The sequence below is a fragment of the Chaetodon auriga genome, chromosome 16, assembly GCF_051107435.1.
Source record: "Chaetodon auriga isolate fChaAug3 chromosome 16, fChaAug3.hap1, whole genome shotgun sequence".
Lineage (NCBI taxonomy): Eukaryota > Metazoa > Chordata > Actinopteri > Chaetodontiformes > Chaetodontidae > Chaetodon > Chaetodon auriga.
The window spans coordinates 18,438,188-18,465,979 of NC_135089.1; the positions used below are offsets into that span (position 1 = coordinate 18,438,188).

At 44.2% G+C, this 27,792-nt stretch overlaps 3 protein-coding genes across 6 annotated transcripts; 2 read left to right on the forward strand and 1 right to left on the reverse strand.

The window, feature by feature from the left end:
- Positions 1 to 611: 611 nt before the first annotated feature.
- On the forward strand, positions 612 to 13,197 carry ilf3b (interleukin enhancer binding factor 3b). Of its 3 annotated transcripts, XM_076751871.1 has the most exons (18): positions 612 to 677; positions 2,053 to 2,143; positions 3,011 to 3,234; positions 3,363 to 3,537; positions 3,765 to 3,909; positions 5,329 to 5,420; positions 6,550 to 6,645; positions 7,028 to 7,139; positions 7,265 to 7,362; positions 7,447 to 7,558; positions 7,671 to 7,784; positions 7,939 to 8,144; positions 8,271 to 8,450; positions 8,541 to 8,822; positions 9,750 to 9,882; positions 10,001 to 10,048; positions 11,678 to 12,097; positions 12,464 to 13,197. In XM_076751871.1, exons 2-18 carry the CDS (start codon positions 2,141 to 2,143, stop codon positions 12,601 to 12,603), a joined length of 2,580 nt encoding a protein of 859 aa, XP_076607986.1. In that variant the 5' UTR covers positions 612 to 677; positions 2,053 to 2,140; the 3' UTR covers positions 12,604 to 13,197. The 3 variants fall into 3 exon arrangements, with proteins under 3 accessions (XP_076607986.1, XP_076607988.1, XP_076607987.1); XM_076751873.1 differs by lacking the exon at positions 5,329 to 5,420 and having other exon boundaries at positions 621 to 677; XM_076751872.1 differs by lacking the exons at positions 11,678 to 12,097; positions 12,464 to 13,197 and adding an exon at positions 10,681 to 11,526 and having other exon boundaries at positions 621 to 677.
- Positions 13,198 to 15,084: 1,887 nt separating this feature from the next.
- Positions 15,085 to 21,672, forward strand: farsa (phenylalanyl-tRNA synthetase subunit alpha). Its single transcript, XM_076753668.1, has 13 exons — positions 15,085 to 15,258; positions 15,502 to 15,639; positions 16,258 to 16,356; positions 16,453 to 16,571; positions 17,491 to 17,583; positions 18,435 to 18,563; positions 18,653 to 18,768; positions 18,854 to 18,938; positions 19,025 to 19,124; positions 19,461 to 19,629; positions 19,888 to 19,965; positions 20,468 to 20,582; positions 21,173 to 21,672. The coding sequence occupies exons 1-13, from the start codon at positions 15,112 to 15,114 to the stop codon at positions 21,276 to 21,278; spliced, it is 1,494 nt and encodes a 497-aa protein (XP_076609783.1). The 5' UTR covers positions 15,085 to 15,111; the 3' UTR covers positions 21,279 to 21,672.
- Positions 21,673 to 23,511: 1,839 nt separating this feature from the next.
- On the reverse strand, positions 23,512 to 26,194 carry LOC143334314 (uncharacterized). Of its 2 annotated transcripts, XM_076753061.1 has the most exons (3): positions 26,056 to 26,194; positions 25,599 to 25,959; positions 23,512 to 24,326 (listed from the first exon to the last, which is right to left on the reverse strand). In XM_076753061.1, exons 2-3 carry the CDS (start codon positions 25,825 to 25,827, stop codon positions 24,019 to 24,021), a joined length of 537 nt encoding a protein of 178 aa, XP_076609176.1. In that variant the 5' UTR covers positions 25,828 to 25,959; positions 26,056 to 26,194; the 3' UTR covers positions 23,512 to 24,018. The 2 variants fall into 2 exon arrangements, with proteins under 2 accessions (XP_076609176.1, XP_076609177.1); XM_076753062.1 differs by lacking the exon at positions 26,056 to 26,194 and having other exon boundaries at positions 25,599 to 26,042.
- Positions 26,195 to 27,792: the final 1,598 nt, after the last annotated feature.

Genomic DNA, 27,792 nt, shown 5'->3' on the forward strand with positions numbered 1-27,792 from the left:
GCCCTGTCCAAAGGCAATAAAATCCACCGATCAACATCTCTAAATCTCACTAATTAAAAAGTTATATCTGGTTTGATTCCATCACAAAACAAAAGTGTAGATTTTGGGTCAACACACACACAAAAATGACTTGCTGTCTTGATGCAAAGTCTCATTCAGTGATGTCTGTGTTAGTTTCCTAACAAGACACAACACACCTAGATTTTAAGCTGCCGGTGAGTCTCCATACAAGATTTTCAGAGCTTCTGAAGCAAGTGATCACTCCACTGTGGTTAAAATATGCAGTATCATTATTGTAGAGAGGTCAAATGAGAGCATTCCCAGAGTAGCTCTCAACACATGTTAGGAAATAAGAATAGCCTGATGCAGCATAATGGTTATAGCTACTAGTGTCATGATGGTGCTTTAATCGATATTATTCTCGAGGCGAGACACAATGAACAGTGAATCAATCAGCCAGCTGTTGATGGGAGACAGTTCCAATTCAAAGGCACCATTATTAGCCACGCCCCGTCTCAGGAACCCGTTTTCTCCGATTGGCTGCAATTACCGTCACATGTAACTTCTGTCCAATGAGCATAATGGTTTTTCATATCGTGGGCGTTTCCGTTAGCACTCCTGCTGCCGAGACCCGGAGCTAGCGTGCAGTACCGTCCGCTTGCACGGAGGATACAACGGTGAGTAAGAAAAATGTATCATTTCATCCCTTAACAGAAACGGCAGTACGTATTAGGTGGCCGCTTGACGTCAAGAGAAATAACAAAGCGTGTTTGTTTATTCAAGCGTGTTTATTTGTATGTGTTTTGAGAAATAAGTCCATTTGGCTTTGTTTGGCTAAGCTAACCGGCTACGTGCTAACTGTGGCTGAGCATTCAATGGGGTCTCGGTCTTGTCTCCTCGACCATTTTGGTGTCTGATGGCAACACACCAACATCCAAATACAAACACACATTTTCCGTGAAGTGTTTCCAGTCTGTTTAGATATTCAGTTGACAAGCATGATGGGTAGGTGTTGCCTTTTGTGTTTTGAGGCTCCGTGAGCATGTTGGCACGGCGCAGCGTTAAACGATGGGTGATCCGTTTTTTTGTGGAGGTTAGCTAACTGTTAGCCAGTCAGGCACCGCACTGAATTAAAATGGCGTCTGTTTTTAAATTCCCCTGATGGAGCTGTGGGGTTTGGGTCCCACAGCTGTGGCTGGGCTACTTCTTCACAACTCCCCCATCCTCTGGAAATAAAGTTTTGATTTTTTGTAAATGCAAGTTTAACAGGTGCAGCACAAGTTTGTAGCTCTTTGATTGGTGCCTCATTTCAGTAACCTGTTGACCACTGACGAAGGAGCGCAGCTCGTTATAGTTTCGCATCATTTGCCTCTAGAGCAGCTGAAGTCGACACCACTGCTGTAATGCTGTGAATGATCTTAAAAAGTTTGCACTGGAGTATGCGAGCACAGTGGGCGTGTCACCATAAATGAATGCGATGTGCTGCCTGGCCGCTCAGCCTCACCATTTCACCCTGATCACATCATTTCGATGTAGTTACACAGTAGCAGTCATACTCAGATCATTTAAAGCATCACGGATGAACAGCCACTCATCCGTGAAGGAACTTGGGTTAACATCTTCTCAGAGATCAACCATTTCTAGAAGCGCTGCTCTCACTTATCTGTGTGTTCTGGAACAAAATGCATTTCAAGGTCATGCTTTTGCCTACTAGTTAGATACCTGCTGCATGTGAAAGCAGGCGTTGCGTTTAGTCCCTGAGACATTTGCTGCTGTGCTAACAATGCTCCTCTGTTGCTGCAGCTGGTGACCCTGACACTGACAGTGTTTTACCCTCTTCAGTGGTATCAGCCTCAGGAAAACTTACCAAACGGTTTTCGTATCATCAGGCACCTGTTAAAGTCAGATATGTGTGCCTTCCCTCCACCCTTTGTGCAACGAGTTTAGTATTCAGTGGACTGCAGATAAGCACAACATGGTTTGAATTGGATCATTTGAATGCTGTCTTACTGTAAAGTTGTGTCAATGTGTGCATGTCCTCCCCCCTTATAGAGACGGACTGCAACGTTGCTGCAGAGAAGCCCTTTTTTAACACTGTCATTCACTGGATATAGGAGTCACCACGGCCTCGAGAATAACAATGGTAATGATTTCATTTCAGTCTCTATTTGAAGTTATGCATCTCCGCGTTGTGTGTTTTCATGTCTGACAACCAGTAGGCAGCCAAAGCACAGAACACACTGGCCTTTTTGTTAAATGTCACTGTTAACAGGACAAATTAATGTGTCACATCTAATTTAAGTCACAGGACTGGTGCCAGCTTTTTGTTACTCCAGTCTGCCTGGGGCTTTAGGAACACATGCTGCAGCTTCCACATCACCGCTCGCCTCTAAATTGGCTCTGGCTGCCTGTGCATACACTGGGCTTGTGTAATCGCTGGTGTTAGAAGCTTGGCCTAGACATGAGGCCTTGTTGTTCAGTTTTTTAATTAATCAAAGACTAGAGAGTGACAAAGAAAGTAGATCTTTTAATCTTGATAAATGCTTGTTCCAGGCCTGACCCATAAAGCAGGATTAATGAAGTTGGTTGAATAACTGATCTGAATCAAGCCTGGAACATTTTCAAACCTGCAGCACGAACCGAAGTTCAAAGAGCTGCTCTGGGTTTTGTTCGGTCCAGTGATCGAGTTAACTCAGTAACCCTGCTTCTTGCGCCCTTCGTCTGTTCTATAAATAGTGATGATCTGTTGTTTTAATTCTCCCTGCTTAACTCACCATGAGGTGTTGATGCATTGTCAAAAGTTGATTTGAAAGTCAGGTTTTGCTGTGCCCCATAACTGAGTTCATAACATCCATCCTGGATGTTTCTGTCATTCACTAAGACCCCAATTTCACAATATAAAGTATATTTTGAGGTATAACTTGTTTGTTCCTACCTACAATGAATTATTCAGCGTGAACGTCCCCGCTATTTGTTCTTAATTAACAATCTTGCATATTTTCACCCCTAGCCTCCCCCCATGCGCCACCGCTCCATGCGCGTCTTCATGAACGATGACCGCCATGTCATGGCCAAACACTCAGTAATCTACCCAACTCAGGAGGAACTGGAGAGTGTACAGAACATGGTATCTCACACAGAGCGGGCCCTCAAGGCTGTCTCCGACTGGCTGGATAAACAGGAGAAGGGAACCTCCAAGTCCGACTCTGATAGCACAGACGCTGATAAAGACAGGTGAGGCCGCGTCGTGTTCAAGCTGGTACGAAACTAGTCAGTTTATAAGAAATGGTTTTATTTTGAACCACCTTTCACTTAATGCATTTCTCATACTTCTCCCATTTTTGTGCTGTGTCTGGTGATAGTGAGCACAAAGATCAGGCCACCCGCTCCCTGCGTGGTGTAATGAGGGTGGGTCTGGTTGCGAAGGGCCTGCTACTGAAGGGGGACCTCGACCTGGAGCTGGTGCTCCTCTGCAAGGACAAACCTACCATCAGTCTGCTGAAGAAAGTGTCTGAAAACCTCGTCACGCAGCTCAAGGTGAGAATGTGGCTCAGCTAATTCAGTGCACTGAACAATGTGAGAACATTGTCGTCAGAGCACAACTGATGCTGGTTTATTAGGCGATACAGATACTGATATTAAGTTTGTGATATTCACAGTTTTTATTACAACAGGTTGTCGGCCAAACAGTTGATTCATTGAGAAAATAATCTTCAGCAGTGACTGTGTCTGTGTCAAATCTTAAACACTTTGCTTACCCTCAGGCAACAGAAGACAAGTATGTGGTGACCCAGCACATCCGTGAAGCCAGTATTGTCATCAAGAACACCAAGGAACCCCCTCTCACCCTCACCATTCACCTGACATCCCCTTTGGTTCGTGAGGAGATGGAGAGGGCTGCTGCTGGAGGTAAGCTCTTACACAGGGGGCTCGAATGTTTTTCAGTGGCGCCTCCTCTCCAGCAGGGAGGCCAGGCAGGCAACCAGGCTAGAGAGATATTGTTTATTGGGCCTTCAATGGAGCTAGGGGACAAGAAGGCACTGTCACATAATGAAACTGCGCTATGCTTATAGCTCTCTAGACTCTCTCGTAGTTCCATGTAATGTAATTGTACATTTTTGATGGCCCAATATACAGTATAGGGCAGGTAGTTTACTGACTTCTGAAGACATGGCTTTCTCTTCCCCCTTAATGATCAAGGTCAGCAACGAAATGAAGGCTTACTGAGAATTTAACCAAATACAAAAACAGAGACCACTTTGTTTGCATGTGTTTTATCATTGATGATGAACGGTTTGCATTGCAGCAAAAATGAGTAGCAAAACATGTGGTGAAACTCTTGTTGACCCAACAGTGGGCTATTGACTGTCTCTCATGTTCCTAAACGGGGAAGGCTCGGCCCAACAGATAACGACAAGTGACACTTGGATTCTGCATGTTTGTCTAACTACGCTCAGAATCCGGGGCACCCGCCCCCAGCTGTTAGGTAGCGATAGACCAAAGCATCCTGAAATGTGTTTGTAGTCATTAAGCTTACTTGTAGTGATACAAGGACGAAGTGAGAATTCCAGTAGTGGACGTTCTTTGAGAGCACTCAACAGGAGCGAGGCTGTCTGTTTCAGCAGGTGTTGAACCTTGACCTTATCTGTAGCCCCGTGCTCACAGTGATGCCCAGTTTGGGTCTCTCTCTCTCTTTTTTTTTTAAACTTTATTTAAATTTTTTTTAAAGCCATCAGTTTTGCTGCAGTGTGGACTTGTTTTGATACCCACTTTTTGTGCATCTGATAACTTCTGCCTGTGGTTCCAATTCTGATTCTCTCTGTCAAGCCTTCTAGTTTGTCAATTTTTAGGGACGCTGGACCTTTGACCAACTGGCCGCTCTCTGTCTCGGAAGGGGCAAAGTGCAGTGTACCCAGTATAGGGGCAAAGGGGAGGGGCTCTACCTCCTGTTAAGGCCACAAAAAAGAAAAGCAGACCTTTTCTAAGCACTGAAGCATCCATTAAGGCAACCATGCATAGACAACCTCCCATTTGATTCAACCAATTTTTATGTCAGGGCTTTTTTTAAATGAATGTTATTTTTTACTAAAATCCACTTCACAATGCTGTCGTTCTGGCGGGTTTTAAGTGTAATCACGTGTGCCGGGCCATGCAAAAGCATATGACCTGGGAGGTTGAGAGCGTTTGGTGGTTCTGCAGCGGAGGGGTCCCCCTCCCCTTCCCCCTCCTGCCTGTGGTTTGGGAAGGCTGCCTGTGTTCCCCCTGGCCGGCTGACAGAACTCCCCTTGGTCAAACTGTACCTTGTCTTCTTATTCCACCTGCCAATAGAATCGCTTTCAGTCAACGATCCCCCGGATGTTCTGGACAGGCAGAAATGCCTAACTGCCTTGGCGTCTCTCCGCCACGCTAAGTGGTTCCAGGTTTGGATCTTGTCTTTATTTGTCTCTAAAACAGAAGTAGTTTTGAGTTCTGCTGTTTGTTCTTTCGTCTTTTATTTGGGCGTTCCATGTGTTTTTTCTTTATTTACTCTTTTTGAAGTGTACTTCCTGTAGTAATACTTGATGATCTGGATGTTTGTTTCTTAGGAAACCTTTGTCATTACACTGTTGTAGAGTTGCTTTGCTCACTTAACAGGTTCTACTGCAGTGCCATTTTTAAAAGAAGTCCAATGCTGCTTTTTAGTCCCCGAATTCCTTACTCTCCCTCACAGCTGCTTAACTCAATCAGCAAACCAAATTTGGGACTAATACACCATGTATCCAGGTGCAATATTTCTATAACGTCAGTGTTGGTGTGAGTGAGTTGTTGTTGTTTTCACATTTATGCTACTTGCAGAGCACTTTCTGCTGCCCCATTCTGTAGTTTTGAAGAGAAAATGTTTTTTGTAGTGAACCATGTTAATAATTCATTACAGTATTGTGGCCTGTGTCATCTTCGGCTTCCACACTATAACAATCAGTGCTCCATCTCTGCAGCTTTTGTAGAGTATGTGGCCTCAACTTTTCCTGCTCTCTGGCTGTTACTGTTACTCTGTGTGCCACAAAACCGACAGGAATATTGCACCTTTTAGTTCTTTTTTTCACTCTCACTCACCATTACTCTATTCTACGACAATGCACATCCTGTTTTAAATCGTTTAAGTAGTTCACTGTTCTCACATTAGAGCTGGTATTAACTTCAACGTAGCTTTACTTACACGTTTCTTCCTGAACTTAATTCATATGCATGTCTTTCCCCACAAACAGAAATGCTTTATGTCTGATAACGACACCATCTATCATGTTGGCTATTGACTTACCACCATGAATGTGAATGATCATACGCAGCCTCTTCCAACAAAGTGATCAAACATTATTCTATCATCCGGTATTTCCTGACATTTCCATAATGACAAAGCTAAGCTGTTATAGTCTGTGTGGCTTCGTTTTTATTTCCTTTCATTTATTTGGACGTTTATGTTGCTTTAGGCCTCACGTAGTCTTCTTCTTTGACTAAGGCTGCTTGTCCCCCTCATGCCCCTCCCACCCCCCTCCCCGCTTGTGTCCCCAGGCCAGAGCCAACGGGCTGCGCTCCTGTGTCATCGTCATCCGGATCCTACGGGACCTGTGTGCCCGGGTCCCCACGTGGGCCCCTCTCCGTGGCTGGGTGAGTGAGAGCCCCCATGAAACTAGGGATATTCCCACGATTAACCTGAGGACTAGTCAAACGATTGAACATGAGTGCTGGAGCCTCGGCTGCAATGTATTCCCTGCGGGCGTTCGCGCTCCGTCAAATTACATCCACTGACAGCGTTTGCATTTGTTACTGACAGTATACCAAAGTATTTTTTAAGCTCCAATGATGTGTGTGTCCTCTGACAACTGTTATATATGTAGGAAGTAGCCTTTATGCCAACGATTAGAAAGGCACCGGCATCACAGTTGTTAAATTGCAGAGATACTAAGGCGGTGACCTACAATCTCTGTGCGAGCGACTGAGCTTATAAATAGCATCCTCAGACAGTCTCCCTCTCTCTCCTGCTCTGCAGCCGCTGGAGCTGATCTGTGAGAAAGCCATTGGCACAGGGAACCGGCCCATGGGGGCAGGAGAAGCTCTGCGCAGAGTTTTAGAGTGTCTGGCTTCAGGAATCCTCATGGCAGGTATGTATGTGGGCACTCTTCTCCAAATGCTGTTTAACTGAGTGTCATCTGTACTTCATTTAAGAGTTCAGCTTGTTTCCTGATCTCTGAAGTGAATCTGAAACTGTTGTACCTGTGTATTGTAGATGGTGCTGGAATCTCTGATCCATGTGAGAAGGAGGCCACAGATGCTATTGGTCATTTGGACCACCAGCAGAGAGAAGACATCACAACAAGTGCACAAGTGAGTAGGATAAATCTGTGTGTGTGTGTGTGTATTCACAGTGAAGTGAAAGTGAAATTGACACCCCCTCTGTTCTCTGTGCAGCATGCCTTAAGACTGTCAGCCTTTGGACAGCTTCACAAAGTGCTTGGGATGGACCCCCTTCCCTCTAAGATGCCCAAGAAACCTCGTAGCGAGACTCCTATTGATTACACAGGTAAGCCAGGCGAGCTCACCTGTGAGATTCAGTCCACACTTGTCACTGTAAATACACACTAAGGTGCCTTGTATGCTCCTGTGGCAAATTTTTATCTGTGTCTGTGGTGCAGTACAAATCCCACCCAGTACGGCGTACGCCCCACCAATGAAAAGGCCCATTGAGGAAGAGGAGGGAACAGATGACAAGAGTCCAAATAAGAAGAAGAAAAAGCTGCAGAAGAAATGTAAGTGTTCTTTTAGTGTGTGTATTTCTTGAAACTTATTTAAAGTGCTGGCAATCTGCAAAGAGTAGACAATTAATAACCTGTAGAAGATAAATCAATAGATGAATTGATATTTGCATGATATTTGATATTTGATATTTGTGCTGTTCACCAGCTCCAGAGGAGAAGGCTGAGCCCCCCCAGGCTATGAACGCTCTGATGAGGCTCAATCAGCTGAAGCCAGGTCTCCAGTACAAACTAGTGTCTCAGACTGGCCCAGTTCACGTCCCGGTCTTCACGATGGCCGTAGAAGTGGACGGAACGACCTTCGAGGCTTCTGGTCCATCCAAACGCACTGCCAAGCTGCATGTAGCTGTAAAGGTGAGCACAGCATTCACAGGTAGATAATCCATTTTGATGTCACCCCAACTGTGCAGTCTTTCCCTGTGATTGAATTTTTAGTTGACGTTTCCCTAAACCACAATGAATCTGTGTGGGCAACTGCAGGTCCTCCAGGACATGGGCCTGCCTACAGGAGTAGAAGTAAAGACTGCCGAGCCGGTAAAATCAGAAGAGGCGGTAGCAGCTGCCACCGTGGAAGAATTGAAGCCAGTCGTCACACCCGTTGAAACCACCACCACTGCTGCCACAGGAACAGCCACTGCAGACGCCACTGATGCTGTAGAGGTAGGAAGCTGCTCTCTGTGTGACGATTATGTGCAAGAAGCTGAGTTGTTTTTTTTTTTTTTTTTGAACTAACAATCTCTTTCTTCTCAGACTGCTCGCCAACAGGGACCAATCCTGACTAAGCATGGCAAGAACCCCGTGATGGAGCTGAATGAGAAGCGGCGTGGCTTGAAGTATGAGCTCATCTCAGAGACCGGCGGCAGCCACGACAAACGCTTCGTCATGGAGGTGGAGATCGACGGCCAGAAATTTCAGGGGACGGGATCAAATAAGAAGGTGGCGAAGGCCTACGCTGCCCTGGCTGCTTTGGAATGGCTCTTCCGTGAGGGCTCTGTGGCCGAGGCCACGAAAAAGAAGAAGGGACCACCAATGGTGAGCACTCAGTGACGCTGAATGAAAGGTGGCTTTGTTTAAAGTCCAGGGCCAAATCAGAGTTAGATTAAAGTGTGTGAGTGTGATTAAAGTGGTCATTTTGAAAGGTTTGTATCAAACATGACACAGTAGGTAATCTTTCTGTAAATCCATAAATGATCATCATTCTTCATTTCATGTTTTCAATCTTTTGTAGTCATACACTGATTAGATTATGTAAAGGTGTAATATGTAAGACTTTTTTTTTTTTAATGTTCCAAAATGAGCAAAAATGATCAACAGAATGGGAATCAATAACAGTTCTTACATTATGTCAAAGACGTGTATGTATTGTGGTGCACTTACATACTGTCGTTAGCATGCTAACCAGCCAGACCCAGCCCGTCCTGTCTCAAAATAAACTCAGAAAATGACAAGAAAGGAAATATTCTTGCACCTATTTTCTTTATTACACAGAAAAATGCAGCCGCCTGAATTCAAATTTCTCTAAGATGAGCTTAATTGCCAAGTTGACTCATCGTGAAATGCACTTCAAACTCGACAGAAACAAACAAAAAATATACTCACTCAAACCCCCTGTGTCTTTCCAGTGTTATAACAGCCACCGTCTCTGGTTTGCTCGAAATAAACTCTTGATTCACTCAGTCAGATGGGAAAATATTCCGGCTCTAGATGCTGCTCTTTCATGCTGCTCATGGCCCTTTGAGTAGAAAACTGTACTACACATGGAAATGAGAAATAAGTAAACAGTGCCTTCGCCTGTGTAAATAGATCATATGTGACATTAGTGCGGACAGTGTGATCCTATTGTGGTATATAACACAATATACAGTCATTTAATCACAAATTCTCTGATAGTTATTTGTTGTGCCAGGCTGAAATCAGTGTGGACGAGAAGAACAAATAACACGTTTGTTTCCTCTTCAGCACACTCCGGGCTTTGGCATGATGGGAGCCTCTGGAGTCGGAGACGCAGCTACACCCAGGGGCAGAGGGAGAGGAGGGCGAGGGCGAGGAAGGGGCAGGGGCTTCAATAATGGTGGAGGCTACGGCCAAGGAGGTAAACACACACTTCGACTTCAGCAGACACGCTGTGTGTGCTGGTAAAAAGTAGATATGCTTAACCTGATTGGCAGGGTGTCCAATCATCTTATTCGATGTGTGTCACCCCCCCGCAGGTGGATTTGGAACATATGGTTACGGGAACAGCGCTAACTCTGGATACAGTGAGTATTCATTTGACTTATTCTAGTCCCAGTTTGAGTGGACACTTAGTCTTCGTCTGGGCTGCAGTTAAGCTTTCATTTATCATGTGAGAAAACCAAACTGTGTGAGCATAGATGTGTCCTGGAGCAGGAAGGTGCATCAGGCCAGGACTGTGGAAAAAAAAACAAAAAAACAAAACACTTCTTACCTGTGTGATAACTACCTAACCAGGAAATGTAGCCCGCTATAGAAAACTGTTTAATTCCAGAGCAAACAACAAACAAGACCTCATGATAAAACATGTTGGGATGTTCCCAGTTCAACGATTTTACATTTCTCTGCTTTAAGCCACAGGATTCAATCTGTTTTTGACAAGCCCCCCCCCCCCCTTCTTATGAGAACCCCTTCTCTTCCCTCTGGCAGCCTGTTCTGAGGACTGACCTACCTGAGCGTGACAGGAGCAGAGAAATCTAAAAAAAAAAAACCAAAAAAAAAAAAAAAACCCAACAACTCAATTTAACCACGATCTGACCAAATGAGTCGTTCAGCTGCCACATTTATGGCAGTAAACGAAAAAAAAAAAAAATCAATCCAAATAAATAAATCTAATTTTGATATTTTTTTCCCTTCTCTGCCCTGTCTCACTCTTTAGGTGACTTTGTCTCAGACTGCTATGGCTACCACGAGTTTGCGACATAGATCTTCCCCAGTCTTAGAAAATCAAAAACAGTCCTGTAGAGAGGATAAAAGTGGACAAAATACACAATAGTGTTCCAGCAGCATCATGAACTCCCTTCGCCACCAAGTCCACAACCCTGGGAATACAGTGACAACAACCCCTCCGCCCTGTCTTGCCAATCCACTTGTCATGTCCTGACACCTCGGGGAGACGATCTGCCACTGCATGCATGTAGCCATAAGTCACCTTCTGTTCTCTCTGCTTGCCGTGGATGTACCTGCACACATGGACCTCCCCGAACCGCAGGGCCGATTTACTGTAGATTGCCTCCATGTGTCGGACCGGGGGGACGGGGCTTCGTTTCTGTTCATTTGGATCGTGGTTGAGCGAAGGCCTGTGGGAACCTGGACAGCAGACTTCCTGTTGGACTGTTGTCAAGACTGCAAACAGCCTGGTCTTGTTCTCAGTCTCCATACTGTTTACTTAGATGGCAATACCAAGAAAACACTCTCATTCTAATGCCTTTCTGTCACTTCCAATCATGATGAAGCTGTTTTTTTTTTTTATTTCCTGTTTTGCTTTTGAAAAATGGTCGCCTTGTTTATGTGAAGCTGCTGTTTCTGTGTCATATCAGCAACACTGTTAAGTCTTGGCTACACTGAATGCATGATGGTCTTACTTTTATTTGGTACTTGCAGTATTCCATGTGTAACAGCATTAGGCGTTGATGAACTGAGGCTGTTGGCAGAAAATCTGATGTATGTTTGGGAAGGGAAGACTTCTTGCTCTGGCTGTTTTTTTTATATGTTTTTGTTTTTTTTAATAAATGTGACATCACCATTCATTACTGTGTTACTCCAAGGTCTGAATTAATGTCTGAGTACACGATGAGAATGTGTTGCACAGAGCCCCCTGTTAAATATATGAAGGTCTGCCCATTTTAAGACTGTGCCATGCTGTTATTCCCCAGATTACTACAACAATGGTGGTACAAATGGAGGAGCCGGGGCGGCGAGCAGCCCATCAGGTGGCCCTCCAGCCAGCACAGCACCAGGATCAGCACAGGGCTCCTATGGATCATACTACCAGAATGATGGAGCCTACACTGCCACTTCTGCAGCCAAACCCCCCAAAAAGAAACCCCCCATGCACAAGGGAGGGAAGCCACCCTTTCCCGGTCCCCCCGGGGCAAACACTGGATCTGCAGGGGGGTACCAATCCAGCAGCCCCACGGGGCAGGCCTCCTATAACCAGTACGGCCAGGGCTACGGGCAGGGAAAGAAGAGCTTCAGCCAGAACCAGGGGGGGACGGGCGGATACTCGTACAGCACTGCCTACCCGAGCCAGGTGACGGGGGGTGCCGGAGGTAGCCAAGACTACAGTTATGAAGGTGAGTTAAGGGGAGTTTCTTCATTTCTGAAGTCATTTTGATTGACATGTGGCACTGGCCTGTATGGTGAGGGAGGACAGACCAGTCTTCACTGCTGATAGGCTGAGCATATGACTGTGCTTTGGTGCTGATGAGAACAAGAGGCTGCTAAACTAAATACTTATCTGACTTGTGCTTATTGCTCGCACTATCAGGAGGTGTTTTGTGGGAGAGATTTTGTAAGAAAACTCAGCCAACAAGTTCTCAGTGTCAACCTATGTGTCAATGTTGTTTTCACAGCTTGTTCCTGCTGCAAGTGGCAAAAAAAAATTAAGATTTATACCTTTTTGGAAGTTTGTTTCACTAATTATCACACTTTCCTTGTAGGCTTCAACAATCAGTCCAACTACAACTCGCAGGGAGGAGGTGGAGGAGGCTCCCAGGGCTTTGGCACCAACCACTCTCAGTATCACAACCCAGTGGGTTACGGCAGGGGAGACGGCAGCATGAATTACCAGTACAGATAGACTGTGTCGCTCCGTCTGTGAGTCGTTGGCACCAAGCACCCCGCATCAGTGTCTCAAGCCAAAGAAAGTGATAGACGGCTTGCCTGTGCTCTCTGCCTTCTCCATGTTTGCTTCTAATGTGCTTTTGGGTTTCTATGTGGCACACGTGGGCACAAAACAAGATGTCTGGACTTTGTCTGTGTCAGAGCAGAGTTTTGGCTGAATTTAGTGATGAGTCTCAGTGGTCTGTTCATTGCTTGGTCTTGTGTTTTTAGGTTTTTCTTCTTTTTTTTTTTTTTTTCATCTCTATCAGTCTTCATCTCCATCACTAAATATTGAAGGCTGATGCTACAAATTACTCACTCACTAGCTCTGACTTGGTTTCCTTTCTTATAAAGAGTTGTGTGGTGACAGCGTTTTTTTTTTTCTTTCTTTTTTTTTTTCTTCTCATGTGAAAATAGTAAAATCTTGTAGTTTAAACTACAAAGGTTGTTGTATTTTTTGTATCAGTTCCATAGACCGGAATAGCCTATTCTTTTGAGCATTGCTTGTAATTTTGGCTTATTTTGTAATAGTGTAATAGTTATTTTAATAAATGTTTTTTGAGATTACTGGAAGATACACTTCTGATGTTATATCCACGTCTCTGCTCAATGTAGCTTTTTGAATGGGTGGGATTTGTTCCTGTTAATGTAAACAGATGTTTTTATTAATAAATTATTTCTATTTTGAGTAGAGGTATTAATTACAGTTTCTGGTTGACTTTAAGTACTGGCAACCCAAAACTTGTTCTTGTTAATGGCTTACAACTGATCTATAAAGCTTTGGTAAATTATTTTTAAATTAAACATCTCTGGTCTCTGTATATTTGTGGATACAGTTAAAAATAGGGAGGAGCTGCATTTGACAGCATTTGGTTTCATACAGAAATCAGTTAAATTTACTGTTTGAACTAAAATTAGGCTTTCCAGAGGATGAACATAACTAAGTTATGAACTCAAGTACAATTTTAAGGTACTTGAGGTCACTGTACTATTTCTACTCTATGTAGGAGGCAAATATTGTCCTTTTCACTCCATTGCATTTAGCTAACAGCTGCACAGTATATACCATATACCAGTATGTGTCGTTAAAATTAGCCCCATATCCACCAGCTGCAACGCTAATGGTGTCTGAATATTAGTGAATCAATAATCATCATCCAATGATAGAATATTCTGAAATGGCCATTTTGCACAACAAGTGATTTTTGGTACTTTTTCGACACTTTCTGTGTTACTTTTGTGTAACAGGCTCCTGCAGATCACTCTCTACTGGCCAGTGCTGTGTTGCAGGGGTGGTGGCATCGGGGCTGCTGAGGAAGGCCAGCTCTGAGGTTGTGCTGGAACTGGACAACCTGGAGTCAGCGATGGAGAGGAGGATGAAGGACAAGATCAAAGCCATCCTGGAAAACCCCTTCGACAACGAGCTGTGACAGACGGGCGACTCATTCAGACACCGGATCATCCCACCAGGAGCAAAACGGACCACTTCAGGCACCTGTTTGTACCTGCTGCCATCAGACTGTACTGCAGCAGCAGAGACCACAGTCTATAGCAGCACACACACCCATACACCCATTTCCCCCACAGTGTTTGGTTCACCAGAGACAATCACTCCACTCCATTGTCTCTCTTGGAATGATTATACACTTTGTATTATACATGCTGATATATTTTGTTATATATTACGCTAAACTATACCCAAACTATAACATATTTAGTAGCATGGTCTATTTTTATATTATATTGCTGCATTATACTTTAGATCATGTTTAGTATACATTGTTATACCATATACTGTGTTATATACTATAGGACCACACTTGACCTGATACTAAATCTCATATCCTATACTATATCATTATGTACCATAAAATACTATACCATGCTATTGTTATATTGACCTGATTTATATTCTGTAGTATCACATCTCAGTATTAATACAGACAAAAACTAGGCTCAATTACTTAATCGTATGTATTAGCCTGGATGTGCTATTTATATAGATTTGTTGACTTTGCAGCTATTAATCACACAAATGTCACTTTACCTGCAATTTTTTCACCAAATGCTCATGTAAAGTTTCTATTTTGTATTCTTATGTTAGTTTTATATATCTCTTATTTATTGCTCTTACTTTCTATACTTATCTGTACTTATTTCTGTCATTGTACTGCTGTAACAGCTGAATTTTTCCTATGGGGATGAATAAAGGTTTATCGTAAGTATTTTTTGATGCTAATACTGTACTTTTACTGAAGTAAAATTTTGAATGCAGAACTTTTACTTGTAACACAGTTTTTCTACCCTGTACTTCAGTAAAATATCTGAATAATTCTTCCACCACTGCATATTTCAAAAGTAAAGTCGACAACAGTATTTACGGTACTCCATTTCCTCATTTCTGACGTCACGCTACTATAATTCGCTCGGCCTTTCGGGGCGCGACGTCACATCCGGTCTCTTTCGGGCTTAGCAGGGCTTCAGCATGGCGGACACCGGTGTGGTGGAGACGCTCCTACGGCGAATTGAGAAGGTGGACGATGGCGTGGACAGTGTGGAAGTGGCGAACAGCCTCGAGTTGGACCATCAGGTCATCGTCGGAGCCGTGAAGAGTCTGCAGGCTGTCGGCGACGTGAGTTTCCCGTGCAGCGGGTCGGCGGAAGTCAGGCTGTCACCGTCAGAACTCTTCGTTTAGTGTGACTGATGCAATAAGGACGTCAAGTTTAAAGAGACGATAACCGCGGACAGACAAACACTGAGCGGGCTGCTTTGTCAGCTCGTGGTTGTGTGACAGCCATTAAAGTAGCACGCAGTCCATTGAGCCGGTTAGGATGAATATTTACACTGACAGCCGTGTTTGTTTCCTGCCGTCCAGGTAATCTCAGCCGAGCTGCGCTCCTCCAAACACTGGGAGCTGACGGAGGAGGGCACGGAGATAGCCGAGCAGGGCAGCCATGAAGCCCGGGTCTTCAGCTCCATCCCGCTGGAGGGTCTGGCACAGAGTGAGCTCATGGTGAGTGGACCAGGTGGACATCAGTGGGTGTGTTACATGACCCACAGGAACATTCAGCCTGGTTTGAGTTCAGGTGTAAACACAAGAGAGGAGGGATGGCTGCTCTTAAAAGTTCAAGTGTTTAGCGGGTTTCTTATGAAGCCCAGTGAAGGATGGCAGCGTGAAGGTCGAAGATAAACTGTCAGGATAGTCTTCCACTGTTTACCTCTAAATTCTGCACTTTAGGAAGCTTTCCCAAACTTGCATCTCAATGGGGGAATAATGTCATACATGATAGAAAACTGAGACTCTTTTAATTTTGGACATTAAAAGTTGTCACCTTGGTCTGTGGGAAATTAGGCATTTTCCCTGTTTTGCCTGCCAATTTCAAGGTAATTTAATGTCCACAACAAAGGGAAAATCCTAAGAGGAGATGTGGGGATCATTCATGGACTTTCAGAAAATTATATCTGTTTGTTTAATAGTAAATAATGAATTAAGTTAAGTATGTACATCAATATTATACATTACATTTTTTGAACTCTTAATATATGCTGTTGGAGTGCAGAGTGGAAGGCACATACTGTTCTGTGTTATCTTAAGTGACACCATTGTCCCTCTGCATTTGTCCCTGTGCAGAAACTGTCCTTTGGGAAGATCGGCTTCAGCAAGGCCATGTCCAACAAGTGGATCAGAGTGGACAAGACACACGAGGGCGGCCCCCGGATATTCAGAACCGTACGTGTTAAGTGTCGCATCAACCTGTCACCGTGGCTCTCTGCGATCGGCTGTCCCTGATATTTAAATGCGTTGTGTATGTGTGTTGGTCCCCAGGTGGAGAGCATAGAAGACCAGGTCAGAGAGAAGCTGCTACTGGTGAAGAAAGGCAACATGACTCAGCTGGAGGAGAAAGAAAAGAATGAGCTGAAGAAGAGAAAACTGCTCTCTGAAGTGTAAGAACTCTACCCTTCACACACAAGTGGGGGTTGTGTATCTTTGTCTGCCAGTAGGTGGCAGGAGAAGCTTTGTTGTGGCTCAGTGGTTGGCTTCCACAGGTCAGCATGTGGTTAGGATTATATTTGAAACAGCAGTTTCATTGAATAGTCTGGTGGGAACAGATTGAAATTGTTTTGATATCTGCTGTTGCCAGAATTTGTTATGTAAATCTTTGAGTTTTCTAGAAATATGGGATTGTGTCGTGGCTCCTGTGTGTGCTGTGACCCGCATGCTGACACATGCTCCTTACATTTTTTAGCACAGTCGTGTTTTCTGCGTAAATGCTTGAATTGTTCCAGTACAGCCAGTAGATAAACTGGGATGCTGCAGAGAGGAAGATGATGAACTGGAGAGATGTTGTTTAATGCTAGAATGAATGTGTTATGGCTACATGTGATGTGCTGCTGTCACCCACAAACCTCCAGGAATGGATGTAGGTTTCGGGATATCGAGATGTTCACAGTGTATTTGTATTAATTTGACTGTACCTCAGTGGTAAATCTGGTGGTCCTGTAGACGTAAAAGCTAACAAAGAGCCTTACATTTGGAACATTTTGGATTTTGGTGTTAACATGCTAAAATATACTCTGGACTGATACCAATGTGCAGATTCTTCCAAAATCCTCTTACTCAGACAGCAGTCTGTCATAAACTGGTGGCTAGACTACAGATGCACTAAGCTGATCTGACTGAGGGAAGACATCATCAGGAAATATTGACCACTGAGCATAAAAACCATGGCTGAGTGAGTGAGGCTCACTGAGTGACCAAACACGTCACAGTGTGTTTTTTCAGTGTGTAAACCCTCTCCACACATGCACAGAGGATCACCTCTGACCTTGAGCCGCTCATAGTGTCTTTGTTTCCTGTGTTTAGGACGGTGAAGTCATACTGGATCACAAAGGGCAACTCCTTCAGCACCACCATCACCAAACAGGAGACAGAGCTCACCCCTGAGATGATTGCTAAGTGAGTACAGCTGCAGCTTATTTAGCCTCATTCAAGATGTGTTTTCATGTCCTCTGCTTAACACAAGTGGAAAACGTGTCCTGTCTGCCCTCCTCTGTCTGTCGGTGACGGGGTGCAGGGACTCAGACAAAGGACACAGAGAAAGCTCTGCCCATAAAAGGGGACGAGTCCAAAGATGAGGACTTTGTCCTAAAGGCAGGGCAGGACAAAATGACCGAAAAACGGACTGAACGGACAGACATTATAGAAGCAAAGGACTCATTTGGTGTTACATGTTGGACACATAAGGTGGAGTTGGACAAGATGAGAAGTCATGCAAGCCAACAGTCGCTTTTAATTTCTAATAGTTGTCTTTGACAAAGCTAAAATTGCCATTCAAAGCTCAAAAAGATCATGTTTATGAAACTTTTTCGGCACCCTGTATTAGTCACTGTTTGCATGAGATACACTGAAATGAGAATAAATGAATAAAAATGACATCCTGTTTTCATGCTGAGGATGAGGCATTAAAATGCTGTCAGAATGTATAAAAAGCTGTGGTAAGCATGAAATCATATCATAGAGGGGGTTTACCTAAAAGCAGCGTCCAGACGTTCCATCTTCCTCTGCCCAAAATTCAGATTGATGCTGCTTTTACCTCTCAGGTCACCATAGATGTGACGGTCTCAGTCGTCTCTGCTGCAGATTAATCAAATGAATTGAGAGAAATATGATTATGGATTATGGAAAACCTACAGACCACAAAGAAGCAGGGACGCTGTAGGTCATTGAAACAGCAGTCAGTCCTTTCCTTCCTCAGACTCTTCTTCTCTTTGCAGCTCGACGTAACTCTTGCTTGTGTTGTGTTTCAGTGGCAGCTGGAAAGAGAAGAAATTTAAGCCCTACAACTTTGAGGCCCTGGGCGTGGCCCCTGACTGTGGCCACCTGCACCCACTGATGAAGGTGCGAACCCAGTTCAGGCAGATCTTCCTGGAGATGGGGTGAGTGGCTGTAAACATCACAGCGAAAGAAGCCGTATCGCACACACACACATGAAAAACACACAAAATCAACTCTCTGCTCTCCGTAGCTTCACAGAGATGCCGACCAACAACTTCATAGAGAGCTCTTTCTGGAACTTTGACTCCCTGTTCCAGCCTCAGCAGCACCCGGCCAGAGACCAGCACGACACCTTCTTCCTGTCTGGTGCGTGTCAGTCGTTTCTCTCCCTGAGTCCCGTCGCTCTGAGTCGTATCCAGTCAGTTCATTTATTTCAAACATCATTTTTCAGACCCGGCACTGGCTCACGAGTTCCCTCAGGACTACCTGGAGAGGGTGAAGAGGGTCCACTCAGAGGGAGGCTTTGGTTCACAGGGGTGAGACATAATCACTCACTCTCATAACAAGTAATGTTAATCAACTCTCAGTGAAGCCAGTGACATTATTATGTGATATCCTGCAGGTACAAGTATGACTGGAAGATAGAGGAGGCTCAGAAGAACATCCTCCGCACGCACACTACAGCAGTCAGCGCACGCATGCTGTATAAGCTTGCACAGCAGGTGAGTTGCACATACTCACACTCACAAGGTTGCTTTTTTTTGTAGTAATGTTTGAAGGTTTCACCCAGTTTTTTCTGCAAAGAGTTCATCGTTTGGTTCCTGAATGTATCTTAAATCTTAGCGCTTAAGCACACCACTGTGTTTTTTGGACCCACCTTTGGGATGAACAGCAGTGCAGACTGTGAGCCAGGCCATATGCGCCACCTCACTAATGCTCCTGAGGCTGAAAGGAGCAAATCCTGCAGCCGCGTTCCAGACTTGTGTGGAAAGCCTTTACATCAGTGTGTACGTAGTTTTGGACTGACCCACATGTCAAACCATCCGCTCGTCCACCAGGAGAAGTTCACCCCCGTCAAGTATTTCTCCATCGACCGGGTGTTCAGGAACGAGACCTTGGATGCCACCCACCTGGCCGAGTTCCACCAGATAGAGGGCGTGGTGGCCGACTACGGACTCACGCTGGGAGACCTCATGGGTGTCCTGCACCAGTTCTTCACCAAACTAGGTCAGCAGGGCTCCATGACACTGAATATGACTTGATGAATAACTGTTGGGAACTCGGGTACATGGTCTTTAGACCCAAAGAGGTCAGATGCTCCTGAGGGGTGACTGTAAATACATTAAGAGAAAACTCAGCAGTCTTGAACAGTCGGCTACCATTTACCTGCATATTATGGGATGTAAATTGTTTTACCAATGGCTTGTAACACAAGTTTTGCTGATTCAGGGGATTGCTGAAATCCGGCTTTTGTTTCTTTTCTAGGAATTACCAAACTCCGCTTCAAGCCTGCCTACAACCCATACACAGAGCCCAGCATGGAAGTGTTCAGCTACCACGAAGGTAGAGTGCAACTCCTCAATGTTTGTTGTATGAAAGATTAAAAAATAATAATTAGTCTGTATTACAAAAGCAAAAAGCAGCAACTACATATTTGGTCGTACATGAACAAAGACCTGAATCTGACTTTTTGACATCTGTATCAAGTGAAAGCTACAGTTAGCTGCCATCTTAGCTTTTGACGGACTTTGAATGGATTAAATGGAACATGCATGTGTTATATTGAAATATAAAACTTTATAGTAGTAAATATAATATAATAATATAATAGTAAACCGATAGAAAGAAGGCTGGTAGAAGAGAACGACATTGGATCCCCATAAGCTGTGGACTGTGAACAATGAAAATAGTTATTTTGTAAACAAACTCTTTAAAATGGAAGAAAGTAAGTACTTTCTAGGTTCTATTTCACTGATTTTGGGGTTGAATAATCAGCCTAAAAAGAGATGAAATCAAAGGTATTGCCACCTTTTTATCCGTCTATAACTTCTCTCCATACGTGCAGGACTGAAAAAATGGGTGGAAGTGGGGAACTCGGGGGTCTTCAGGCCAGAGATGCTGCTGCCCATGGGTCTGCCTGAGGACGTGTCAGTAATCGCCTGGGGGCTGTCTCTGGAAAGGTGAACACACACACACGGAGCTCATATTCCACACAGCGTTCAATGACTCGGTGAATCTGAGAGATCAGAAGTGACCTGCGCTTCATCTTACTGCTGTGTCCTTTTGAAACTGCTCTGTGGAAACTCTGTGCTGTTGATTATCTCTCTGTCTCATTTGTGTTTTGGACTGTGAGTCAGTCCATCCACAGATCTTCAGTCCTGTAGCCACTGAGCTCACATCTGACGCATATTTCACATATTTAGGTTTTTTTGTCTGAAGAGGATAATTCCTCTCTTTAACTGTGCTAGTTCCATTATTTATTGCACTTATTTCAATTATGAACTGTGTGTCACTGTAGACACTGTTGGCTTATTACAGCTAATCAAACTCCTGGTGTTATATTAGCATTTTAACTGAGGACAGCCGTCATGTCTAGTACCTATGGAGCGAGCGAGTAAGCTTTAATCCACGCTGAGTAATCCTCCCTCTTATCTCAGCCCTCCGTTGTTTTTGCTCTGACCCGTCAGACCTGGAATTAGACACAACACAAACACTTTGGCCTCTGCTCTGGCTGCATGTTGCTCACTCAGCCCTCTCCTCTGACCCGCAGGCCCACCATGATTAAATACGGCATCAACAACATCCGAGAGCTGGTGGGACACAAGGTGAACCTACAGATGGTCTACGACAGCCCGATCTGTCGACTGGAGTCCTGAGGAACACCCAGCCTTTATCACAATTGTTATTCTTTTGGACGGACCCGACTTACCTTTACCGCCTCGTTTCTGCCTCTCCCTTGAGGAAGCCCTCGGCCAGTAAAACCAGTTGGCCTGAAAGTGACTGTAGCAGAAAGAGGGTCTGTTTTTCTCCATCAACACTTCAGACAGACCACACTTAACTGTTATTTAAAGGGCTTTCAGGCACAGGAGCAGCCTCTGTGAACTTAATACTGTGCTGCCATTCAAAACACCAGTGGGAGTCTTGACTTTGTTACATAATATGAACAGGGTTGTTTTCTACGTCACTTTGCCCCTTTCACTACAGGAATCGACTTCTTCTTTTGGAATGTGACTAAGGTACAATAAAACAAGCTTTTTCCAAATACCAGTACAGCCTGACTCGTGTGTTTGTTGTTGTAATCACGGCATATTGTGATCTTAGAGTTCTCAGAAGTTTATTTTTATTTCTATGCAATAATGGCTCCACATCCTTGACAAGAACGACGGGCAATAAAATTCTGCCTCTGAAACCTCACGTACAGAGGTTACAGCTCGGTGAAAAGTGTGTTCACAGCAGCCATTTTGACATGCCACAGCTTGAAAAGCACAGGTGTATTTAATATGAATGATGGCTGCATTCCACTAAGAGGATGTCCAGGTGTTGTGCATGCTGACTAATGGAGCCATGTTAAAGTTACTGATTCCACCTGAGCATTTTCCTCCTATAAGTCAAAATGTCTGCAGTGAAAAAGATGTGTTGTAAATGAGAGTGATGACAGCAGTGAAGGTTAAAGCATGACTATGGTTTCTATCTGCTGGTTGAGGAACTTTAGTGCTCTGTTGCTATCTTTGTGTCTGTTTGTAATAACTTGCAGCAGAACTCGACATGAATTGTCTTATCAGTGCTCAATCTTTGACCATGTTTTCGGTCAGAGCACATTGCTCAATTATATAACAAATACATGATAAATCCCTTCAGTAATGCATCTGTCCTCTACAGGCCAACGCATTAATAATTCCAATCAAGTCAGATGGTTCTGATATATTAAAAGTATGAAATGATATATTTCGAATATCTTTAAGGTGTGTTTTATGTTATTTGTCAGTTTTGCTGTTTAGGATGTGAAACCTTTGAACCTCAGCAGCTAAAAACCACCCAGATACAAACTTATAATTCCAAAATTTGATGTTGTGGGAGATTTTTGATTGTGCCAATTCACGAATTTCTATCCAGCAGGTTTGCTGTGTGTGATGAAAAAGAAGGCCGGTGTTTGGATGTGATTTAACCGTTTGGCTATGTTTGTAATCCCAAGGATTTGGGATTAGAGTTGACTTTCACAACTTCTTAAACAACCTAATGTCCTTACTCAGTGACTGCGTCTGTGTCTGCCCACACGAGAAACAAACAAAAACAGTTAAAATCTGCTTGACAGATATTTCTAAGAATGTTTGAATCCATCCTGGGATGGTGATAATGCTGAATTACAGATTTTTTTAGTTGAATTTCATCCTCATGTAATCCTTTATCCCATGTAATTACTTTTTTTTTTTTTTCTTGCAGTGATATCCAATCAAAGAGCCCTGTGCTGTTTGCTCCAGACTCAAGGTCAGAGAAAGTTCAGCTGCCCAAGTTAATTTACTTAAGTTTTGCATTTAACATGTTTTCGGCCAATCATGAGCTTCAAAAACAGTCAAATTTGAATCTAATCTAAAATTTAAATCAATTAAAACAGCAAAACAAGCTGTGATTTCAAACTTTCTTCACCCCTTGTTGACGTCTCAGACTAGAAACTGCTGTGAGCTGGCATTAAAAGACAAATTAGCTCACTTTCCCAGCATGCAACATACTGTGTTCTTTGGTGCTATAAGCTGCACAGACAGGGGGATCCATGAGTGCGTGCAGCACCTGCCATAAAGGCAGCAGGATTAAGTCGTGCTGTGTACATGTTGAATTGCTGGAACTCCGTTAAGTCTTCCTCTTAAGATAATCCCTCGGTGTCTCGAAATAACATTTTACTGAAGTGTGTGAGACAGCCAGCTGGTTGGTTTACAGGTCGGGAGCAGCTTTGTTGATGCAAGGACTATGGATAACATAGTAACCTCTACCCAGATTCTGAAGGCAGGAGCGATGACACAAGTGTGACAGAGATACCACAAATTAAGCTCCACACATGACAATCTCTATACTGAGAGCTCCACACTTATGTTGTCCTACAGCCACGAGCCAGGCTTTGATGAGAAAAACCTTTATTTCAACCACAAAGAAATAAGACGGTAGGTATGTCATACTGCAGCCCAGACGGCGTTCACCAACATGGAGCGTCTATCTATCAAAATGAATCTAACATGTCAAACAACTTCTGTCTGAAGCTCAGGCACACAGAGACAATATCCAGTGATCTTCTCCAGTAATCCCTTTTGTCCTTGGCTTCCCCCTTTTTTGTTGAATCGATGCGTGAGAAAGACAAGAGTTTTGAATCATACTGCATAATTATGAGAAATCATTGAAAATGTAAAAGAGGAGGACACAGTGTGGCCATTACAGGCGATTTCCCCCTGTACATCTGCTGGCAAAGGAGGTGAACACGAGACGGGGTGTTTACACATTGCACATGACAACAGTCTCTTACCAGCCACGTCAGACACATCAAAGTCGTATCTGAGTGTGTCTTGCATGTGCTGGGGTTCCAACACTTGGTTGCCAGTCGTCAAGGCTGTCCAATTTCACTGTACAGAATCAGATCTCCCTCGGGATGCTGACGTCTCTGGTTGGTCCGGGGCTGGCGGAGAATGTCATCGAGCTGTGACTTGTTGGGCTGTGTGTGATTGGGAAGAAAGAGGGGATGTAGGGGATGGCAGCCAGCAGCAGCGGGCTGGACTGGGGGCTCTCTTCGTGGGGCAGAGGGATGACCACATCGTCCTGGTCCCACACATGGAAGGCGTTGTGGGCAAATGGATGCCCTGTGGGAGGATGGCTGGAAGCCAGGCGCTGTGGGTTGTTGTCGTTGTCCTTGTCTTCGTCACCAGCCGGACCCAACACACACTCTAAACAAGGGAGAAAGGGGATGAAGACTGAACACCACCAATAATAAAAGAATTTGTGGTCAGTGGCTGCTGAGGCTTAGTATGCTTGATTACAGTCAAGATAATGGCCTTAAATCAGTGATTCCCAACCACAGTAATTTAACATTACATGTCCCCACAGAGCTCAGTTAATTAAAATATATCTATCATTCTATTTATATGTATATGTATACGTGTGTGTGTGTGTGTGTGTGTGTGTGTGTATACACACTCATGTATATGAATATATAATGGTTTGATTAAAAATATACAGTATATGCTGACATATTAAGTGAGCTGTGACACCTGAGCACCACGTCACCACTGACAGTGCCTGAAAACAATTAGCTTAGCAAGCGAGCTAATTGAGTCTAAAATCTTACTAGTTAGCTACTGTGAAAGAAGTACATTGGTTGAAATAGCTCACAGTAAACGTTTGAAATACCGTAGTTAACAACAAGAAATGAATAAATGGACAATAGTTAATATTACACAGTTGACATATTTAGCTACAAGCGTCTCATAAATGATGAAATAATGTTAACGTTAGCTAAAAGTCGTGGGTGAACAATTCTAGTGAGGTCGTTAGTGAACCTAAATTAAATGGATAAACAGCTTGAAGTATTAATTGTGAATGGTGAAATAGCTCCAATTAAACTGTGGAAATAATTACCTAAAAGTAATGAACAAACAGTTCAGACACTGCAGTCAGCTAAAAGTATTGGATAAATGGTAAAATAACATTAATGAGTGAACAATGCTAAATTAAATGTTAGCATCGCTAACAGTAATGGATTAATGGGTGAAATGTCCGACTTCTCCACCAACAGTACGAATTCAAAAGGTGACCAAACCAAGCCAAACACTGACAGTTGTCAACTTTTAACATAGTTAACACTGTTAGATAACTTCCATTGTAAAATCAAAAGGACATATACGGAACATGATGCAGGTGAAAGGGTGTCTACTTTAGTTAAGCAGCTGGGGCTCGGGGGGTTTACCAATGGAAGAAATAAAGGAAAAGACTGGGAACCACCGATCACCTTCAGTATAGCCAGTCCCCTCTTGGATTATTACGCAGCCAGATGTTCCGTATTTGTCTCACAGGCCACTGACAACTAAATTAACGTGAAGCTGCTGAAGCTCTGTATGAGAAGTCAGATTGATGGTCCATCCGGTTCACTCTGAACTGTCTGCGGGTTGACTCAAATCAAGCTGTAACTTCGTCATATCGTATAATTCAGAAGGCTCTACCTGTTATGTCAATGGCCAGATCCTTGATGAGATGTCCAACAATGGCATAAGCGACTCCAACCACTACCAGGGCAGCCATGAGCAGATACACCACAGCCTTCGGCAGAGCGATGAGGTCCTTCACTGGCGGCTTGTACTGCTTGTAGAGAGGGTCATCTAAAGACGCAGAGTACGGGTACGCCTGTGCTTCACCAGTGGAGTTCAAGCCGGTGAAATTATAGCCATTCATGATTAGATACTTCTTATTCCAGCCGAGAGTGACTTCCTCTCCTTTCTCACTGAAGACTGCACCGTCCTCCAGACATCAGAGGGATATTCCTCACATGAAGCAGACCCGAGCAAACTGAGCAACTCTCAAACTCTGCAAACAAGACAAGACAAGCTGGTATGAGGGGAAAGCGAATCTGAATGGCAGCATTTGTCACTTGCATTTCATTTCCAGCCTTTTCAACCTTACTTTGAAGCCCCAAACCCATCCAAACGCTTCAGTGGACAATGGTCCTGAGCTGAGTGGCTGCAGCCTCCCTCTCTGTCCTTGGTGCTGAAATGAAGCGCACCCTCTGCCAGCAGCTGTGATCTTACAGGTCCGCCCACATCTACCCCCCCCCCCACAACAGATCTGTCCACATGCCTCCAACACAGGCTTATATACCGCTGCTGTCCTGCCCTTAATTCCATCAACTTACCGAGAAGTCGTCTGGTAGGAAATCAATCAAGAGCTACTTGATTGAGTTTCCCTGATGTCAAGGCTGCTGGAGTGTGCATGAGCACAGTTTTAAAGGGATCAGACTACGTTGTAATGCAGACCAGAATAACCACAGCACAAACTATAGGGCGGCCTCCATGCCTTGCTACGTTTGCTGATGTGTCACCATCAGCAACTATGGGCAGAACGGCATAAAAACAATAGCAGGATGTAAAATCATGGCGCCTTAGTACCTGTGCATGTGTACAATTCAAAATAAATGGGGACCCACTTGTAAAAACATTGCTTCATAGCACTTCTAGTGGTCAAAACCTCCACAGGGTACCTTTAAGTTTCCACTTTGATGCAGTGACATAACTGTGTCACTTTCGAGGTACTCAGCCCACCAGCGGGGGCAGTGTGTGCCTCCGACACTGGAGGCAGGACCTGCTGGTTCCGCAGGTGGTGAGGTGGAGGCCTCATCGCTTGCATGGCTCAAGCTAAAAGTTTCCTCGCTTCCTGTTTCAGTGTTGTGTGGTCCACTGCACATGCACATGGATGTCTCTCACTGTATCTGTCACACTTAAAAATCACTTTTCAAGTCTTTGGGAAAGTTTTGCAAACATGACACCTTCACACATTAAAAATCATATTACTTGCACAAAATATGATAATTGGCCTTGTTTGCCGTTGGTGGTGTCCCATCAAAAGGTTGATACGCATCACTTTTGAAATGATGATCCATGGGGAAATTGCTTTTTGGGCTGAAGGGGATTGTTTGCACCCGTGGATCAGACCCACCACTGGAGGCAGGTCGGACCCTCAGCTACATCCTGCCTCGCACCACATTTGGCAGGTCTGGGACCACAACTGAGGGCGGACCTACTGATGGTTTTGTTGTCAAAACTGTGGTCAGATCTGCAGGTGGGGGCTGGCAGATGGCAGGTGTTGTGCTAAAGATCATCCTCACAACATCTGGGCAGGTGAAGATTAGTCAAAGGCCTTCTAGGTCAATTTATAGTCTCCATATGTCCCTGAAGACATGCTTCAATTGAGATTCTACATCTGGTCACCAAGTCTACAGGCAGGTTTAAACCCTACCCCATCCAGCTAATGCTTTACTTTGAGAAACATTTCCCAGCATGGTTGATATCCTGAAGAAACTAACAGGGCTAACAGACGACTACATTCACATAATTCAGTTTCTCATTTACGTTGCATGTCTTTGGACTGTCGGAGGACCAGGAAGATCCCAGAACCTTCCTGCTGTGAGGCTGATCCTGCCACCACATCCAGGATCAAGACAAACCAGAAAGTTACATTTACGTCTAAATCATCAGCACCCTTCAAGCCCTCAATTTAAACTCAAGACACGCCTTAACCTATCCCACAAAGGTCGGCCCACTCCTATCCACAAATCCCAAATCATAAATCATAATCTTGTGTTTCGGTGCAGTCAGGGGATTAGCGTGTTTGTCCCTGTTAAATGCTTTAAGAGATTGTCAGCTG